This window comes from Balaenoptera acutorostrata, chromosome 3, assembly GCF_949987535.1.
Source record: "Balaenoptera acutorostrata chromosome 3, mBalAcu1.1, whole genome shotgun sequence".
In the NCBI taxonomy this organism is placed as follows: Eukaryota; Metazoa; Chordata; class Mammalia; order Artiodactyla; family Balaenopteridae; genus Balaenoptera; species Balaenoptera acutorostrata.
The window spans coordinates 168120002-168138473 of record NC_080066.1 but is presented as its reverse complement, the minus strand read 5'-3'; the positions used below and the strand labels follow the sequence as shown (position 1 = coordinate 168138473).

Genomic DNA, 18472 nt, shown 5'->3' with positions numbered 1-18472 from the left:
GCGCCACAACTATTGAGCCTGTGCTCTAGAGCCTGTGTGCCACAACTACTGAGCCTGGATGCCACAACTACTGAAGCCTGCGTGCCTAGAGCCCATGCTCTGCAACAAGAGAAGCCACCACAGTGAGAAGCCCGCACACCACAATGAAGAGTAGCCCCTGCTTGCCGCAACCAGAGAAAGCCTGCGCACAGCAACAAAGACCCAACGCAGCCAAAAATAAATAAATAAAATAAATAAATTTATTAAAAAAAAAAGAAGGAAAGAATAAGTGAACTTAGATATATAACAATTGAAATTATTCAATTTGAAAAAGGCAGAAAATGATTGAAGAAAAGTAAATGGAGCTGTAGAGATCTGTGGGTCAATAAAACATGTTCCAAAATGTGCCTAATTGGAGTCCCAGGCAGGAAAAGAGACAGAGAAAGGGGTAGAACATTTCTTTGCAGAAATAGTGGCTGAAGACTTTCCAAATTTGGTAAACTTACAATCCAAGTAGCCCAGAGAACCTGTCAGGGTAAATACAAAGAGAACATCTTAAAAGCACCCAGAGAAAAATAACACATTACATACAGGGGACAATAATAAAATTAATAGCTGACTTCTCATTCAGAAACAATGGTATCAGGTGACATATTCAAAATGCAGAATGACATATTCAAAATGCTGAAAGCAAATGAAGTCACCCAGCAATTCTATATCTGACAAAATGATCATTCAAAAATTAAGGTGACCACTAAAAAACTACTAGAATTTATAAATGAGTTCGGCAAGTTCAGGATATAAGATAAATATACAAAAATTAATTGTATTTTTTATACACTTGCAAAGAACACTCTGGAAATGAGAATAAGAAAGCAATTCTCTTTACAACAGCATCAAAAAGAATAAAATATTAGAAATAAATTTAACAAACGAAGTACGAAACTTATACTCTGAAAACTACAAAAAAGTGTTGAAAGAAATTCAAGAAAATGTAAATAAATGGAAAGACAACCCATATTCATGGATTGGAAGATTATTAAAATGGTGATACTCCCAAAACTGATCTACAGATTCAACACAATCCCTATTAGAATCACAGCTGGTTTCTTTGTAAAAATTGACAAGTTTATCCTAAAATTCATATGGAAACTAGTGAAATTTATATGGAGACTAGCAAAAACAGTCTTGAAAAAGAAGAACAAAGTTGGAGGACTCATTGTTCTCAATTTCAAAACTTACTACAAAGCAGCAGTAACAAAACAACATGGTACTGGAATAAGGGCAGATGTATAGATCAAAGCAATAGACTTGAGAATCCAGAAATAAACCCTCACATTTAGAGTTGATTGATTTTCAGCAAAAGTGGCAAAACAATTCAGTAGGGAAATAGTAATAGTATTTTCATCAGATGGTGCTAGGATAGCTGGATATCCACATACAAAATAATGAATGTGGACCCCCCTACCCCACACCACACACAAAATTCAACTCAAAATATATCAAAGACCTAAATGTAAAAGGTAAAACTATGAACCTCTCAGAAGAAAACATAGGGGTAAATCTCCATTCCTTTGGATTAGGCAATGGTTTCCTATTTATGACACCAAAAGAATAAGCAACAAAAGAAAAAATAGATACCTAAGACTTCATCAAAAACATTTTTATGCATCAAAAGATAGTACCATGAAAGTAAAAAATCAACCCATAGAATAGAAGAAAATATTTGCAAGTCATTTGTCTGATAAGGGACTTGAATTGAGAATGTATAAAGAACTTTTACAACTCAACAATAAAAAGACAACCCAATTAATAATCTATATAGATATCTTCACAAAGAAGATATTCAAGTGGCCAATAAACACTGTTGAGCAATGAAAAGATGCTCAACATCATTAATCATCAGGGAAATGCAAATCAAAATATAATGAGATAGCACTTCACACCCACTGGGATGGCTATAACAAAACAAAACAAAACAAAAAACAGAAAATAACAAGTGTTGGTGAGAATGTGGAAATTTGAACCTGAATACACTGATGATGGGTATGTAAAAGAGTCCAACCACTGTGGAAAGCAGTCTGGCAGTTCCTCAAAAAGTTAAATATAGAGTTACCCTATGACCTAGCAATTCCATTTTCTAGTTATATACAGAAGAGAAATAAAAAAACAAAATTTCCACACAAAAACTGTACACAAAAGTTTCTGGCAGCATTATTCATAATAGCCAAAAAGTGGAAAAAACCCAAATGTTCATCAACTGATGAATGGATAAACAAAATATGGTACCAAAACAGTGAGATATTATTTGGCAATAAAAAGAAATGAAGTACTGATACATACTATCACATGGATGAACCTTGAAAACATTATTCTAACTGAAAGAAGCCAGTCACAAAAGACTGCATATTATATGACTTCATTTACATGAAATGTTCAGAATAACATTCTGTCTCTGTTCAAATCTACAGAGACAGAAAGTAAATTAGTGGTTGCTTAAGACTGGGGAGTAGAAGGTAGAATGCGGAGTGATTGTCAATGGGTATGGGCTGTCTTTTGGAAGTGATGAAAGTGTTCTAAAATTAGATAGTAGTGATGGTTGCATTCTATGAATATACTAAAAACCATTTAATTGTACACTTTAAATAGGCAAATTGTATGGTATGTAAATTATATCTTAATGAAGTTGTTACCACCCACTCCCAACAAAAAGGTGAAATAAAGACATTTTCAAGGGGAAAAAACTTCCAGAGAATTAATTGCCAGCAGACCTGCACTGTAAGAAATGCTAAAAGTTCTTTATGCTGAAGAAATATGACACTGGATGGCAATTTATGCCTACAGAAAGAATGAGGAGCAGTGGAAATAGTAAATATGTGAATAAAAAGTAAAAAAAAAAAACCCACATGAATCTTTTTCTTTTCTTCTCTTAATTTCTTTAAAAAAATGACTTTAAAAAGTATAACAATGTATTACTGGGTTTAAATCACATACAGATGTAATATGACTGGACTAGTTGTTTTTAAAATCACATGCTAAAAGGAAGAGTATTCTTCTTGTTAATAACAAACCACAGAATAAAATAAAATGTAATTACCAAGGTTAAATTAAAGTGAAAGATGCCCGTATATGTACTATTTATGATTCCCAAGCTTGGAGCAAGTCCTCCTGATGTGAACACGCTTAGAAATTCCTTTGAAGTAAGCTCAATTTCAGATTGGAAAAAACACTGTATTTTCTTTAGGAAAGAGAAAAACACAAATAGTGACAATTTGATGGTGAGAAGCATATTTTACATTAATTTGAAAGTGAGGAGAAATCTATGAAAAGTAGATGCTGCTGAAGATTGCTATCTCTAGTAATTCCAGTCTTTAACTTGGAAAAAAAATCTATTTTGAAAAGTACACTTTCAGAACCCATCAGCCTATTATGCTAGTGTCATCATAGGTTTCAATTCATCCTATAATAATCTTTTCTGTCATAGAAATGGTCATAGAGTTATTATGTTTAACATAGACTCAAAGTCACATGCTATCATATGTAGAAATTCCTATTTTATTAAAATCATTATTTTGTGTCTAAATATAAAAGCAAATGTATAAAGCAAAACTCATTTTACTGCATTTTTATTGAATATTTCCCAGTTTTGAGAAGGTATATGAAAAGGTAGCAATCACAAATGGTGGATTTCCCTGAAATCCAATATGGAAAAGAAGAGCTTCATCTCACTTAGTTCTCCTAGTAGTTAAGATCACTCTGGGCAAGTTACCTATCTGAATTTCAGTTTCCCTATCTATAAAATGGGGAAGCATATTCATTCCAAAGATATTTACTGACTCCTTACCATGAATCAGGCAGTGTTATGGGTGCTGGTAAAACAGAATTGAACAAAACAGGCAAAAATCCCTGACCTAATGGAACTTATTTTCTAATCGGGCTTGGCAGGGAGATAAACCCAAACCCTTTTCCTTTGTCTTACACTTCTCCACAATTTATTGCACTTTAAGATGTTATACAAGCTCCCAATTCTAAGGATCCCTTTGAGTTACTCATTGTTGAGTTCTCCCATGGGTATGTGCATTGCATGTATAAATAAACTCTGCTTTTTTTTGTTTTGTTTGTTTGTTGTTTGTTTTTGTTTTTTAGGGTTTTTTTTGGCTGTGCCGTGAGGCTTGCAGGATCTTAGTTCTCAGACCAGGGACTCAACCTGGGTCACGGCAGTGAAAGCGCCGAGTCCTAACCACTGGACTGCCAGGGAATTCCCAAACTTCATTTTTATCTCCTGCTTAATCTGTCTTTTGTCAGTTTGTTTTACAGGCTCCAGCCACTGAACCTAAGAGGGGAGGTTCAGTACTCCCCTACAGTACTTATCTTACAGAAGATTAAATGTCATAAGGAACATAAAACATTTTGAAAAATGCCTGACAAACACTTTATAAATGCTAGCTCTTATTTCTACTAATATTTCTTCTAGAACTACCACATCACAACTATCCAAAAAGTAGATTATACTTCCCTTTCAAAAGGACAAAACTGAGGATCAGAGAGGTTAGGTAACCTGCCCTAGGGCACACATACCATATACGGCAGAACCAAAATTTGACCCCAGCTCTGTAGGTCTCTCTTCCTCTAGAGCCCATTCCTTTTCCAAAATATTTAATCACAAATAGGAAAGACACGTGTGCCTCAAAGGGCTTGCACTTCACAATAGTTGTAAATAAAAAACTAAATATACGTTTGGCATATTAAGAAGGAACAGGGAACTAAGTCAAAACAGACTTTAGGATAAATGTATTTGTCCTCATGGGGTGTTTTTCTTTGTTTTGTTATATTTATCATAGATTTTTAGACAATCTGTGCAATTTTTATTAATTTATGGTTTTGTTAGCATTTGTTGCATGACTATCTTAACAGTACATTTTATTTTGTTGTGTTTTTAAAAATTTTGGCATAATTTGAATCAAAGGAGTCAAATAATCCCTTACCCAAAATGACACCTGCAATGTGGTACTTGTTATAAAAGGGAAAGATTCTTTCCCAAGGTCATGTGAGGTAACGTTCTTTCTCTAACAGGCTACATCTGTCAAACTTCAAATGGACAGATCAGAACCATAAAAAATGAAGATCATTACAGCCAATCTTTTAAAAAAAGGGATGGAGGCATCTTAAAAAAAAAAAAAAAAAAGCAAACCACCCAGGGTGTTCAATGGCTAAATGAAATATTTTACTTGATCCAAGTGGAAAGAATTAGAAAGGATAGAAAGGATTATTTGTATCAAATTTCACCTCCCCAAGTCTGAAAATAGTAGAAGGTATTTGAAAAGAGTACAGTGCTACTGGTTTCACCTATGCACTTAAAAGGAATATGAGGGGTTGTAGCACATGCTATTAGTGGACCTTACCAAGTCATCAGAGGAAAGATACAACTTGATTATTTCATTCTTTTGGGGGAACCCTTGGCTAGCACAAGCAAAGCGTTTCTCCGTATCACCTAAATAATACAAACATATATATTTTTTTAGGTCACTAATGAAGAATTTCCATTAAAAGAACCATATTTTTTAAACAGAAAATATTTTTTAAAGTATAAGAATTATAATTGTATATTTTAAATTCACATCACTCTAGATAAAGTTTAAATCTTCCACTTTATTTTTTCATTTTAAAGATACAATGTCAGGACACTAAAAAGGAAGGTTTGACTGAGCACTAAAATAAAATATAACACGTGCTAGGCTATGACACAAATTTTCAGAGGTGGCCAAAAACCAGTTCTTCACTCTTAAACTCCTCAACCATGGTGAACATATAAAAGGGACAGAAGTTGGAGATTGGAGAGTGAATTTATGTTTTGATAGAAAGCTACTGATATGAAGGTGACTCCTCTCCCCAAAGGGTGGGAGTGTTGGGAGAAAGATCCCTCCTTCTTATCTTGTTCTAAAGTGAGTCTCTCTGGGAATTCCCTGGCAGTCCAGTGGTTAGGACTCTGCGCTTCCACTGCAGGGGGCATGGGTTCGCTCCCTGGTCAGGGAACTAAGATCCAGCATGCTGTGGCATGGCCAAATAAAATAAAATAAAACAGAGTCTCTCATAGACAGCATAGAGTTGGATCATGTGTGAGTATTTGTTTTTGTTTTTGTTTTTTTTTTTGATCATGTGTTTTTACCCATTCTGCCAATCTCCCAGTTTTGATTGGGAAATTTAATCCATTTGTAGTTAAAGTGATTACTGATAAGGAGAGACTTACTTCTATCATTTTGCTATTAGTTTTCTATATACCTTATAACTTTTTTGTCCTTCATTACTGCATTACTGCCTTCTTTTGTATTTAGTTGATTTTTTTTTGTAGTGAAACATGTAAATTCCTTTCATGTATATTTTATAGCTATTTCCTTTGTGATTACCATGGGGATTACATTTAACATCCTAATGGTATACTACCCTAATTTGAATTTATAGCAGCTTAACTCCAATAACATAGAAAAACTCTGCTCCTTTAAAGCTCCATCCCCACCCCTTTCAGTTGTTGATATCATAAAATTATATCTTTAAATATTGTGTGCCCCCAAAACATGAACTAATAATTCTTTTGAATGCATTAGTCTCTTAAGATATGTAGAAAACAAGATTTGGAGTTACAAACCAAAATTACAATGACAGTAACTTTTGCACTAATCATTTTTTTCTTTAGATGTATTAGTCTCTTAAATCATGTTGAAGATGAAAAGTGGAGTTACAATCCATTGTTACAATATAATTACCCACATATTTACCTTTATTTCTCCCTATGGCTTCAAGTGACTGTCTAGTGTCCTTTCATTTCCCCTTGCAGGACTCCCTTGAGCCTTTTTTACATGGCAAATCTAGTGGTAACAAACTCCCTCACCTTTTGTTTATCTGGGAATGCCTTAATTTCTTCCTCACTCTTGAGGACAGTTTTCCCAGATATAGGATTCTTGGCTGACTGGTTTTTCTTTTAGCAATTTGAATATATCAGTCCACTGCCTTCTGGACTTCAAAGTTTCTGATAAGAAATCTGCTTATTATCTAATTGAGGATTCTTTGTGTGTGGTTATTCACTTCTCTCTTGCTGCTTTCAAGATTCTCTCTTTATCTTTGGCTTTTGAAAGTTTGATTATAATGTGTCTTGGTGTAGGTCTCTGTCAGTTCATCTTACTTGGAGTTTGCTTAGCTTCCTGGATATATATATATTATACATATTTATGCCTTTCATCAAATTTAGGAAGTTTTTAGCCATTATTTCTTCAAATAGTCTCTCTGCTCCTTTCTGTCTCTCTTCTGCTGTTACTCCCACAATGTGTGTGTTGGTCCACTTGACAGTTTCCCAGAGGTCTCTTACACTCTACACTTTTCTTCAACCTTTTTTCTTTCTGTTCCTGAGACTTGATAATTACAATTGTCTTATCTTCAAGTTGCTGATTTTTTTCTTCTGCCTGCTTAAATCTGCCTTTGAATCCCTCTAGTGAGTTTTTCATTTCAGTTATTGTACTTCTCAGCCCTTGCATTTCTTCTTGGTTTCGTTTCAGGTTTTCTATTTCTTTATTGATACTTCCATTTTGCTCATACATTGTTTTCTTGACCTTCTCCACATCTTCTTTGGTTTTGGGAGCAACTTTAACATGGTTGTTTTAAAGTCTTTGTCTAGTAGACGTGCCATCCAATCTTTTTTCAGGATAATTTCTGGTGATTTATTTTTTTCCTTTAATGGGCCATACTTTCCTGTTTCTTTGTATGTCTTATAATTTTCTGTTGAAAACTGGACAGTTGAATCTAATAGTGTGGTAACTCTGGAAATTAGATTCTCCTCATTCCCCAGGATTTGCTTTTTTTTGTTACTGTTGTTGTCTTTTGGGTTTTTAAAAAATTGTTGTAGGCTGTCTCTGTATCAAGGATCAACCTCAGGTGTAAATTTAAGGTCTTCTTAGGTCTTTTATGAGCCTGTGTCATTTTTCCCTGGGCATGTGTGGTCACTTTGTAATTTATCCCCTTAAATGCAGGTTTTTTTGTTTTTGTTTTTTTTGATAGTCTTTAACGTCTGGCTCCCAAAGAGGAAAAAAATGAAAAATGAAAAAGGGGGTAAAAAGGGCACTGGCCCTTTAAGTCCCTTGAAAATCTGTTCAGCTGAGGGAGAGGAGCTTGCAACAATGAGGGGAGGTACAACAACAATGGCTGCCTGCCTCTTTGTCTGCACCTCTGTGATCAGAAGCAGCAATCAGCAATCAGAGTACAGATCCTCAATATTTGGAAGACAGGGTCCTTTTTGCCCACCCTAGCTTCTGCAAGCTGTGTGTGACTGCTCCAGGAACACGTGCACAGCTGCATGCCATGAGGCTGAGGGTGGGGCATGGGTAGTTTCTACAGTGATAAGAGTTGACAATGACTGAAATTAACTGCAACTTACTGTCCAAGCCTTCCCCTAGAAGTTGTAAGTCTTCAGCAGCCTCCAGAGTTCCAAAAAAGTTACATCAGACAGATTCGGCCAGTGCAGTTGCTGTCCAGTTGGGGAGGCAGATTTCTTGTGCTTCTCACTCTGCCGTCTTCCCAGAATCCTCTATCCCTTCTCCTTATCTTGAGTTTGAGGAAAGAGGCTGTGATGGGACCACTCATCAATGTCATATGTATTCCTCTAATCTGGGGTATAAATTCAGACTCCTTCTTGGAAAAAGGCAGGACTTGATTTGATGAAGAGGATAGGCCCTATCCCTTGCTAGACCTACATAGCTATTTTCACAAGAATCCTGCTAAGTCATCTTAGAGAGAAACCCCCCCATCCTTTTTTAAAAATTTATTTATTTAATTTAATTAATTAATTAATTTATTGTGGCTGCATTGGGTCTTTTGTTGCTGCACACGGGCTTTCTCTAGTTGCGGTGAGCAGGGGCTACTCCTCGTTGCCGTGTGCAAGCTTCTCATTGTGGTGACTTCTCTTGTTGCAGGCTTCAGTAGTTGTGGCTCACAGGCTCTAGAGCACAGGCTCAGTAGTTGTAGTACACAGGCTTAGCTGCTCCGCAGCATGTGGGATCTTCCCAGACCAGGGCTCGAACCCGTGTCCCCTGCATTGGCAGGCGGATTCTTAACCACTGCACCACCAGGGAAGCCCCCACCCCATCCTTGATATCTAACCACTCTCAATATCTACTCAAATTCTTCATCCCCTACCATCCACCCAGATGGTCATGCTGGTCTGCCCTCAGCAAGAATACTGTTTGGTTAGCTGAGCAAGAATCCTCCCTACTCTTGATGTCTCCTCTTAGTAATTTTCCATCCAAAGACACAATTTCCCCCACAATGAACCTGCTCCTTGGCTATAAATTCCCACTTGCCTATGTTGTATTTGGAATTGAGACTAGTTCTATACTGAGATCTTTTTTCCTCAATTGCAATAGTCCCTGAATAAATTGTAGTTTTACAGCTTTAAATATTGTCCAGCTCTGGTTTTCTTTGGCACAATGAAGTTGAAGCCAGATACTGCAAAAGTACTGAAGGACATCAGAGGTAACGCTAGATGAAGGGTAACTACAAACATCTTTTGTAACAAACATGGGTTTTGGTGGTATACAATGGCAAAGTACTTTTTAAAAAACTGTCTAAAGATGAGTTAGGGATGTTTTTATATTACTTTTTAAAAAGTGTTTTAAATTTTCTGACCTTTTTTTTTTTAACATCTTTATTCAAGTATAATTGCTTTACATTGTTGCGTTAGTTGTTGCTGTATAACAAAGTGAATCAGCTATACCTATACATATATCCCTGTATACCCTCCCTCTTGCATCTCCCTCCCACCCTCCCTATCCCACCCCTCAAGTTGGTCACAAAGCACCAAGCTGATCTCCCTGTGCTATGCGGCTGCTTCCCACTAGCTATTTTACATTTGGTAGTGTATATATGTCAATGTCACTCTCTCACTTCGTCTCAGCTTACCCTTCCCCCTCCCCGTGTCCTCAAGTCCATTCTCTATGTCTGCGTCTTTATTCCTGTCCTGCCCCTAGGTTCTTCAGAACCCTTTTTTCTTTTTTTAGATTCCATATATATGTGTTAGCATATGGTATCTGTGTTTCTCTTTCTGACTTCCTTCACTCCTCTGTATGACAGACTATATTCCATTGACAGTAATATTCCATTGTATATATGTGCCACATCTTCTTTATCCATTCATCTGTCGATGGACACTTAGGTTGCTTCCATGTCCTGGCTATTGTAAATAGAGCTGCAATGAACATTGTGGTACATGACTCTTTTTGAATTAAGGTTTTCTGAGGGTATATGCCCAGTAGTGGGATTGCTAGGTCATGTGGTAGTTCTATTTTTAGTTTTTAAAGGAACCTCCATACTGTTCTCCATAGTGGCTGTATCAATTTACATTCCCACCAACAGTGCAAGAGTGTTCCCTTTTCTCCATACCCTCTCCAGCATTTATTGTTTGTAGATTTTTTGATGATGGCCATTCAAACCGGTGTGAGGGGATACCTCATTGTACTTTTGATTTGTATTTCTCTAATGATTAGTGATGTTGAGCATCCTTTCATGTGTTTGTTGGCAATCTGTATATCTTCTTTGGAAAAATGTCGATTTAGGTCTTCTGTCCATTTTTGGATTGGGTTTTTTTTGGATATTGAGCTGCATGAGCTGCTTGTATATTTTGGAGATTAATCCTTTGTCAGTTGCTTCATTTGCAAATATTTTCTCCCATTCTGAGGGTTGTCTTTTGGTCTTGTTTATGGTTTTCTTTGCTGTGCAAAAGATTTTAAGTTTCATTAGGTCTCAGTTGTTTATTTTTGTTTTTATTTCCATTTCTCTAGGAGGTGGGTCAAAAAGGATCTTGCTGTGATTTATGTCATAGAGTGTTCTGCTTATGTTTTCTTCTAAGAATTTTACAGTGTCTGGCCTTACATTTAGGTCTTTAATCCATTTTGAGTTTATTTTTGTGTATGGTGTTAGGGAGTGTTCTAATTTCATTCTTTTACATGTAGCTGTCCAGTTTTCCCAGCACCACTTATTGAAGACACTGTCTTTTCTCCATTGTATATCCTTGTCTCTTTTGTCATAGATTAGTTGACCATAGGTGCGTGGGTATATCTCTGGGCTTTCTATCCTGTTCCATTGATCTATATGTCTGTTTTTGTGCCAGTACCATACTGTCTTGATTACTGTAGCTTTGTAGTATAGTCTGAAGTCAGGGAGCCTGAATCCTCCAGCTCCATCTTTCTTTCTCAAGGTTGCTTTGGCTGTTTAGGGTCTTTTGTGTTTCCATACAAATTATGCAATTTTTTTTCTAGTTCTGTGAAAAATGCCATTGGTAGTTTGATAGGGATTGCATTGAATCTGTAGATTGCTTTGGGTAGTATAGTCATTTCCACAATGTTGATTCTTCCAATCCAAGAACATAGTATATCTCTCCATCTGTTGGTATCATCTTTAATTTCTTTCATCAGTGTCTTATAGTTTTCTGCATACAGCTCTTTTGTCTCCTTAGGTAGGTTTATTCCTAGATATTTTATTCTTTTTGTTGCAATGGTAAATGGGAGTGTTTCCTTAATTTCTCTTTCAGATTTTTCATTATTAGTGTATAGGAATGCAAGAGATTTCTATGCATTAATTTTGTATCCTGCTACTTTACCAAATTCATTGATTATCTGCAGTAGTTTTCTGGTGGCATCTTTAGGATTCTCTATGTATACTATCATGTCATCTGCAAATAGTGACAGTTTTACTTCTTCTTTTCTGATTTGGATTCCTTTTATTTCTTTTTCTTCTCTGACTGCTGTGGCTAAAACTTCCAAAACTATGTTGAGTAATAGTGGTGAGAGTGGGCAACGTTGTCTTGTTCCTAATCTTAGAGGAAATGGTTTCAGTTTTTCACCATTGAGAATGATGTTGGCTGTGTGTTTGTCATATATGGCCTTTATTATATTGAGGTAAGTTCCCTCTATTCCTACTTTCTGGAGATTTTTTATCATAAATGGGTGTTGAATTTTGTCAAAAGCTTTTTCTGCATCTATTGAGATGATCATACGGTTTTGATCCTTCAATTTGTTAATATGGTGCATCACATTGATTGATTTGCATATATTGAAGAATCCTTGCATTCCTGGGATAAACCCCACTTGATCATAGTGTATGATTCTTTTAATGTGCTGCTGGATTCTGTTTGCTAGTATTTTGTTGAGGAGTTTTGCATCTATGTTCATCAGTGATATTGTCCTATAGTTTTCTTTTTTTGTAACATCTCTGTCCGGTTTTGGTATCAGGGTGATGGTGGCCTCGTAGAATGAATTTGGGAGTGTTCCTCCCTCTGCTATATTTTGGAAGAGTTTGAGAAGTATAGGTGTTAGCTCTTCTCTAAATGTTTGATAGAATTCACCTGTGAATCCATCTGGTCCTGGGTTTTTGTTTGTTGGAAGATTTTTAATCACAGTCTCAATTTCAGTGCTTGCGATTGGTCTGTTTATATTTTCTGTTTCTTCATGGTTCATTCTCAGAAGGTTGTGCTTTTCTGAGAATTTGTCCATTTCTTCCAGGTTGTCCATTTTACTGGCAAATAGTTGCTTGTAGTAATCTCTCATGATCCTTTGTATTTCTGCAGTGTCAGTTGTTACTTCTCTTTTTTCATTTCTAATTCTGTTGATTTGAGTCTTCTCCCTTTTTTTCTTGATGAGTCTGGCTAATGGTTTATCAATTTTGTTTATCTTCTCAAAGAACCAGCTTTTAGTTTTATTGATCTTTGCTATCGTTTCCTTCATTTCTTTTTCATTTATTTCTGATCTGATCTTTATGACTTCTTTCCTTCTACTAACTTTGGGTTTTTTTCATTCTTCTTTCTCTAATTGCTTTAGGTATAAGGTTAGTTTGTTTATTTGAGATGTTTGTTTTTTCTTGAGGTAGGATTGTATTGCTCTAAACTTCCCTCTTAGAACTGCTTTTGCTGCATCCCATAGGTTTTGGGCCATTGTGTTTTTATTGTCATTTGTTTCTAGGTATCTTTTGATTTCTTCTTTGATTTCTTCAGTGATCTCTTGGTTATGTAGTAGCGTATTGTTTAGCCTCCATGTGTCTGTATTTTGTACAGATGTTTTCCTGTAATTGATATCTAGTCTCATAGCATTGTGGTCGGAAAAGATACTTGATATGATTTCATTTTTCTTAAATTTACCAAGGCTTGATTTGTGACCCAAGATATGATCTATCCTGGAGAATGTTCCATGAGCACTTCAGAAGAAAGTGTATTCTGTTGTTTTTGGATGGATTGTCCTATAAATATCGATTAAGTCCATCTTGTTTAATGTATCATTTAAAGCTTGTGTTTCCTTATTTATTTTCATTTTGGTTGATCTGTTCATTGGTGAAAGCAGGGTGTTAAAGTCCCCTACTATTATTGTGTTACTGTCAATTTCCCCTTTTATGCCTGTTAGCATTTGCCTTATGTATTGAGGTGCTCCTATACTGAGTGCATAAATATTTACAATTGTTATATCTTCTTCTTGGGTTGATCCCTTGATCATTATGTAGTGTCCTTCTTTGTCTCTTGTAATAGTCTTTATTTTAAAGTCTATTTTTTCTGATATGAGAATTTCTACTCCAGCTTTTTTGATTTCCATTTATCTTTTTGAAATGCCAAATTGCTGTCAGGAATATGCTGACAGATAGTTTCAAAAAGTAAATCAGGACTCAGTCTGTCCTTCCAAACTGAAGGTTCATTTGAACAATGAACATTAAATTAAATACCTTAAAAATTGCATGCTGTAGAGAGAGCATTTTGAATATAGGCAGCTGGAAATGTTTACATTAGTATGTGATTTTGTTACTGGAAATCTCATAAATATATCATCTATAATTACTGTCATAACTGCAATACTTTAGAAACTTGAAAATGGAAATTTTTTTACTTGATTTAAATATTTCAAATGAATTTCAATGAAGTTTTGAACTATTTGCTTAAAATGGAAAAAAGTTGACTGACATACAGAAAGCTGGAAGCTTACTAAAATTTTATCAATAAAAACCTTTACAAAGTTGATAGATGGGATTGAAAAATGAGTATCATGATTTATTCATTAAGCCAACATGCATTTATCCCATTTAGATATACAAAAATTTGCGAGATATATTTTTAATATAATAGCTAATTAAAGTCAAATACCAAAATAAATTGAATTAGAGCCAGATATTCAAATCTCTATAAACTTTGACTCCAAGATTTCAAAAACTATATTTACATCACATTTTCTCACCAAAAATCTTAAAATTTCAAAGAATTTTATGATGTTGATCAGTATACTTTATAATAATTTTAAAAGATTATTTCATCCTTTTTCATCCCCTTTTAATTTCTGGTTTTTGTGTAGGTTTACAAGGTACACAATATATTAGTACAGTAGTACAAGTATGTAATTTAAAAATAAATAGAAAATATTGGAGAACCAAGCTTACACTTTTTTTTTTTTCAACCGATGCAGTGCATGACCAAAAAACTGACTTCATGACTGAAGATCTGGTGTAAGCTACTGTCATGTTCTTCTGTCTGTTCTCTCTGCCTCCCAACTTTCCCTCCACCAATCTACTTTACATAATGCTGCCATATTAATCTTCCTAAATTGTAGCTTTGAGATGTTACTCCCCTAACCAGTCATCTTAAATGACTTTCCAGTGAATATAGACTAAAGCCCAAATTCCTTAGCTTGGCATTCAAGTACCTCTATAATATAAGCCAGTTTCCTATCTTTCCAAAATATTTTACTTCTTCTATTCCTTCTTTCAAGTCAGAATGAACTATTTACTGCTCCCATCATGTTCTGTGGTTGTCTACCTCCACGACTTTATTCATCACTTACCTGATGTTGTCTTTGTAGGATGCTCTTCCCCATGCATGTACAGACATTTGGGGGACACATATGGATTGATATCTTTATACAGTGTTTTCTCTGACTCACTCCATCCCCTGCCCCAGTTGGAAGTACATTCTCCCTTCTCTGAAATCTCATAAGTTTGCTGGTGACTATCCAATCTTCGGTTATGTCCATACTTGTGTAATATATTCTCTAGCGGAATATAGGAACTAGAACTGGCTCATCCCAGAACTCACCCAATTCTGCAACACACCCATGTGTAGAAGAGAGCCTGAGTCTCTCCATCCACTCAGTCAACAGTTTTTTGACCATCGACTATGTTCTGGTAGATCCAGTTCAGGATACTACAGAATCTATACAATCTGCACAAATGGAGGTGGATTTGTCTTATTCCTTTTGCAAAGTTTTACACCATGAAAGTCCTATTGGGCAATTTAATCCATGTATTAATTTCAGAAAATTCTCAGTCTATTAGCCTATAATTCAGTTTACAATTCATCCTACATGCAACCATTTATGGAGGAAAAATGAAAAAGTTCTATCCAAATAATTCAAGTTTTGCAAATATAAAATGTCCCTTAAAATTTAAATATTCTATGACTTATAAGTAATGAAATACTATAACAAAAGAAAAGTCCTGATATAAACAATGATATTATTAGAAACCTCTGGACCAGAGTACAATAGATAATACTGGGGAAAAACTGGAAGATAAGGTAAAGAAGAAGTACTAAAAGAAAAATAGTTTAACTGTTAGTGAGGAAGGGATATAAAGGGGAAGTCTTGAGAAGATTTTCTCTATTTTAGAGAGTAAAAAGAGTCTGAAACTTACCTTTATTATATGTTATTCCTGATGAAAAATCAAAAATGTTCAAAAGTAAAATCATAACATATAAAAGTGGCAATTCCATCTGTTGGAAGAAAAAAGAATTATTTCCATTCAATTACTCTGAAGATATTTTTTAGTTCCTTTTGCTATAAACAATGGCATAGTAAAGAAATCATCTCTTCTTTGAATTAAAAATATTTCTCATTATGTGACAAAAGCAGACAATTGACTAAGCTCTACACTTACTCCTTAACTGGTATTAAATATATTTATAAATATAATTATTGCAAACTAAAGAGCTGTGGCTCAGAGTTTTCTGCAACTGTTAGAAAGGCATGATCAATTCTACATCTGTGTAAAACACAACCTGACTTGATAAAGACTCAGGATGGTACAGTTGTACCTTGATCTGAGACTGTGACAGCATTGCTCTTGGGAGACACAATCCATGTGAGTCCTGAGCATCCCTGCACATCCTTGCTGTGTGCCAGGAATGCAAGGCCCTTTTCTCAGAGTTGTGTTTGCAGCAAGCAACCTTGAGGCATGAGGTAACATCCTCTGGACAAGCACAGGCTTGTTTCCATGGTGAATCTCCCAACTCCGTGTTCTTCTCCTGTAATGCACACCACTATGTGTGTTAGCAAGCGTCTGTCATGGGCTGAATTGTTCCCCCCTCCCAAATTCATATGCTGAAGTCCTAACCACCAGTATATCAGAATGTGGTCATATTTGGAGATAGGGTCTTTACAGAAGTAATTAAGTTAAAATGAAATCATTAGGGTAGGCCCTAATCCAGTATAACTGGTGTCTTTATAAGAAGGCGAAATTTGGACACACTCTTGTACAGGTAGAAGATGATATGAAGACACAGGGAGAAGGTAGCCGTTTACAAGCCGAGGAGAGAGGCCTGGAACAGATCCTTCCCTCGTGGCTCTCAGAGGGAACTAGCTCTGCTAACATCTTGATGTTGAAACTGAGCAGGACCCTTTGGTACCCTCTCACTTCGTTCGGGACTCTCTGTGCCCCGCATCTCTTGAAGTAAAAGAGGTTTCTCCTGACGTCTTCAGGTTTCTCCCGAATCTCAAAAGGCTGGCTAAGGAGTTAATGATTAGGAAAATGTGAACATATAATAATAAAGAATAACTGCTGGGCCAGGAAAGTAAACTGGTAACAATTTAAACAAAAGATCAGCCATATAGCAGAGTCACAGGACCTTTAGTTTGTCCATGAAGGACATAGATAACAATGTCTGAAGCACATTCCTAAGTTGTTTTTACAGAAACTAGACTCCCACCAGATGGAAACAGCTGACCACAAGTGCGTAGACCCCAGACCAATTGGGATCAGAAAGTTGATGATGTTGACTCTGGAAACATCACCCTGTTACCTCACTGCCAATCAATCCGAAGAATGTCCACGAACTGATCAGGCACCCTGCAACCCACATCCTTAATGGTGCCTTTAAAAACCCTTCCCTGAAAGCCATCAGGGAGTTCAGGTCTTTTGAGTACTAGCTGCACATTCTCCTTTCTTGGCACCCTGCAATAAATGTACTTTCCTTCACCACAACCTGGTGTCAGATTGGCTTTGCTGCACATCAGGGAAACCGACCCAAATCCAGGTTCGGGATAATCTCAGATTTCTAAACTCCAGAGCTGTGAGACAATAAATTTCTGTTGCTTAAACCACTCAGTGTGTGGTACCTTGTTAGCCCTAGTAAACTAATACAGCATGAGACTCCATGGGACTAGGGTGGGAGGAGGGAGGGAGGAAGGGGACATGGGGAACTGGAGTGAGCATCATGTTGACAGTGACTACTGCTTTTCTGTGAGTGATAAAGTCCTACATCTCTGACCCAGGAGTCTGTATCTTTTGCCAGCACCCAAGAAACAGTAACAGACTGACTTGCCAGCTATAGGAAGAGTAAAATCCAGATGCTTTGGGGTTCCTGACAGCTGCTGAGTAAATTAAATTTAACTTATGTTTTTCTTGCCTCAAAATTGATTTGCTTGATTAAATACATTTAACTGACAGTAGAAAGCTCAACATTTGTTGGATTTTGAATTCCTCACCCTTATCACATGGTTAGGGGAGAATTGTTTTTTAAGTGCATTTTTTAGTCATTTAAGAAAACAACTTGTTTTCACAAGGTAAGAGGAAATAAATGGTCCATCAAAATTACATCTGCACAGTGCTATGCTCAATTTTATTTTTGGTATAAGAATGAATTTAACATTAAATGGAGAAGTTACCAGAGACAAACTTTGAAAATAGTGCCCTTACCAGGAAAATCTTGTATTATTTTGCTAAACATTCAAATTAAATGACATAACACCATTATTGGAACCCATAAGCTTTCCTCATCCCTGAAATACTGTCTGAAATGTATTATATTACAGGACCCCAGTTTGGATGACCTCTTAATAAGTTATCTTCAAAATTGTTCCAATTCAGTTCTCCAAGTAAATATAAGAAGATCTCTAATTTCATTTAAGTGGATTTGACTGTATCTGTCTTTGAGTCAAGAACTAAAAACTTACTTTGAAAGGCTTTTAAATGCTTTCATTAAGGAAAGGAAACCCGAGAGAGCATATTTACGGGCAAGACAGCCAAGGAGTGATCTTTGAACTCTCCATGGCTTTGTGCTAGCTGCACATTCCCTTACTCTAATAATTCAGTCCATATATATAAATTCATATTTATAGCCTATATATATACTTATATATATATAAGTTTTTTAAAATTTAGAGATGAAATGTACTTTACTTTAGAGTTGACATATGAGACATTAAGTAACATG

At 35.8% G+C, this 18472-nt stretch overlaps 1 protein-coding gene across 1 annotated transcript in view; it reads right to left on the bottom strand.

Moving 5' to 3' along the window:
- Nucleotides 1–16674, bottom strand: part of CATSPERB (cation channel sperm associated auxiliary subunit beta) — a 135234-nt gene extending 118560 nt beyond the window's left edge. Inside the window, exons 1-4 of the mRNA XM_007180882.2 lie at nucleotides 16076–16674; nucleotides 15676–15754; nucleotides 5382–5470; nucleotides 3077–3217 (exon numbers count right to left, since the gene is read on the bottom strand). Of these exons, the coding sequence (XP_007180944.1) occupies nucleotides 3077–3217; nucleotides 5382–5470; nucleotides 15676–15754; nucleotides 16076–16147 (381 nt within the window). The 5' untranslated portion in view covers nucleotides 16148–16674. The remainder of the gene's footprint in view (nucleotides 1–3076; nucleotides 3218–5381; nucleotides 5471–15675; nucleotides 15755–16075) is intronic.
- Nucleotides 16675–18472: the final 1798 nt, after the last annotated feature.